Consider the following 2,422-nt stretch of genomic DNA (forward strand, 5'->3'; position numbering starts at 1 on the left):
CACACACACACACACACACAAGGTGACTCTCCATGGTATCATTCTGTATGCTCAGTGTGGTTTTTGTTATTTTTTTTATCAACACACACATCTGATAAATGTATGGTTACAGCTGTCCTCTTATCAGACAGTATGTGTGTCTGTTAACAGGGTGCATGTATGTGAGTTGTGTAGAAGTCTTCTGTAAACTGTAGCTACAGAAAATGTCTAGTTTTTTTAAACAACTAACTGAGGTGTGTAAAAACTGGTTTAAAAGTTAGACAGTCGATAATAAATTAAAAACCAACTAAACTATAACTGAACAAAGCCACAAAAAGGCACCTGTACACAGCAACCTCATGTCAAACTCCACCCAATCAAAGATCCACAATCAAATTCAGTTGCAAAGGCGTTCCCAGAGCCTCTGGAAACTTTGGAACCCTTCATCGGTAAAGTAAACAGGGGGCGGAGAAAACAAAGGTGTGGCTCCCTTAGAGGGTAAAGTAAGTCCCTCAATGTCATGGTTACATGTTCATTCCTAGTCTAGCCTTTACAGCAAAATTCCTAAAGCGCCAGCAGGAATTTCTCAGGAGAATTACATCTTTTTTTTTCTCTCATTATCTGAAGAAGAAAAAAATCCAAATTTGTGGAGGCTGAATGATAAGATGAAACAAAGGTCTGTACACTATTTAAGTGCTATTTTTTTCATGTGCATAATCTCAATGCCTTTTCTCTCCTCTTAGGCAGGAAATGGCCGCTGATCGGAGCAGAAGTTGGTTTAGGATATCCGGGACTCAGTATTTCGCCATTATTCTGATAATTGGGGGTGTATTCTTCATTTACAGCATAAGGGAAATGACACCAGACTGGAACCCAAAAATGTGGATGCAAAATCAGTCGTCAGACTTGTGGATTTTCTTAGAACGGCAGAGACAAAAAAAAATCTCTCTCCACTCTGTGGTTAATGTCAGCTCATCTACACATCCTCAAACTGATAATGTGACATCGGCACCAGAAGTGAAAAGAGAAACTGCAGTGGTCGCTCCTTATGTTTCTCCTGGACCATATTTAGTCGAATACCCTTATGAGTACAGCTTCATCATCAATGAGCCACAAAAATGTGAGCAGGAAAAACCTTTTGTGGTTCTGATAGTTCCCGTAGCACCCAACAATAGGCGAGACCGTGACATCATCCGCAGCACCTGGGGGAACGACAGGGTTGTGCAGGACAAAGTGGTGACACTCTTCTTTTTACTGGGGCTACACACGGGGCCGGGAGCAGAGCAGGTCCAACAGCAGGTGCTTCAGGAGAGCAACAAGCATCACGACCTGATCCAGAGCAACTTTGTGGACTGCTACAAGAATCTCACCATTAAGACCATGGTAATGCTGGAGTGGCTGACTGCGCACTGCTCTGGTGCTTCTTATGCCATGAAGATTGACTCAGACATGTTTCTGAATGTGCACAATCTTGTCACTATGCTTTTGAATGCTCAAAAAACAAACTACATGACTGGACTTGTGGCGCGATCGGGTACAGTACTGAGAGATCCACACTCTAAGTGGTACGTACCACCTGACATTTATGCACCAGCTGTGTACCCTGTCTATGCTCTGGGCCTGGGCTACATTATGTCTTTAGACCTCCCTAAAAAGCTCACTGAGGGATCCAGACATGTTAAAGCACTTTACATTGAGGATGTGTATTTAGGGCTTTTAATGCAACACCTGGGAATCTCTCCCACTGACCCCCCAAACGGTGATTACTTCCATGTTTTACCTTTGGCATATAATCGATGTCACTTCTCCCGTATAGTAGCCACCACAACTCATCCGTCCACTGACCGTGTGCACATTTGGAAAGATTTTAAAAAACCCGACCCGTACTGCTGATCTAAGAATGCTGCAATGATGCAAATAGAACACAAACAACGGCTGCATATTGGAACATTTTATATTTCCTTTTTTAACTTCCCCTATCTCAAATTTCATTAAAATCTAATGTTACACTTTATATCTACACACAGTTCTACTCATTAAATGCAGTTTATTATTTGTACTATCCATGTAGCTAACATAACAAAATATGAAGGTAGCAAAAGAGAAAAAAAGAAAAAAAACAGACACTTGTACTTTTTTACAATGATGATGTTAACAGGATCAATGTAGGAAAAAAAAGACTCTACAGTCTAATGGACTTTAGTTAATGTGACTTTTGTCTCTTATTTGGCAAATAAGTTACGTTCTAAATACTCATGGAGAGACTCAGCACTGACCTGCACTGTGTAAAGTTTACATAATGAATAATTGCAATTATGTATAATATTATCGTATATGTCTTATAAACACAATATTGCTGATTTATTTTAAAATATAATATTTAAAATATATATAAATGTCAATATCATATATATATATATATTAAACATGTATGTGTATACTA

The 2,422-nt window shown here is 39.4% G+C and overlaps 1 protein-coding gene across 1 annotated transcript; it reads left to right on the forward strand.

The window, feature by feature from the left end:
* The first annotated feature begins 515 nt into the window (after positions 1–515).
* LOC116334306 (beta-1,3-galactosyltransferase 1-like) lies at positions 516–2,080 on the forward strand. The gene is made up of 2 exons (XM_031757715.2): positions 516–655; positions 723–2,080. Exons 1-2 carry the CDS (start codon positions 645–647, stop codon positions 1,870–1,872), a joined length of 1,161 nt encoding a protein of 386 aa, XP_031613575.2. The 5' UTR covers positions 516–644; the 3' UTR covers positions 1,873–2,080.
* Positions 2,081–2,422: the final 342 nt, after the last annotated feature.

This window comes from Oreochromis aureus, linkage group 1, assembly GCF_013358895.1.
Source record: "Oreochromis aureus strain Israel breed Guangdong linkage group 1, ZZ_aureus, whole genome shotgun sequence".
Taxonomy (NCBI): Eukaryota; Metazoa; Chordata; class Actinopteri; order Cichliformes; family Cichlidae; genus Oreochromis; species Oreochromis aureus.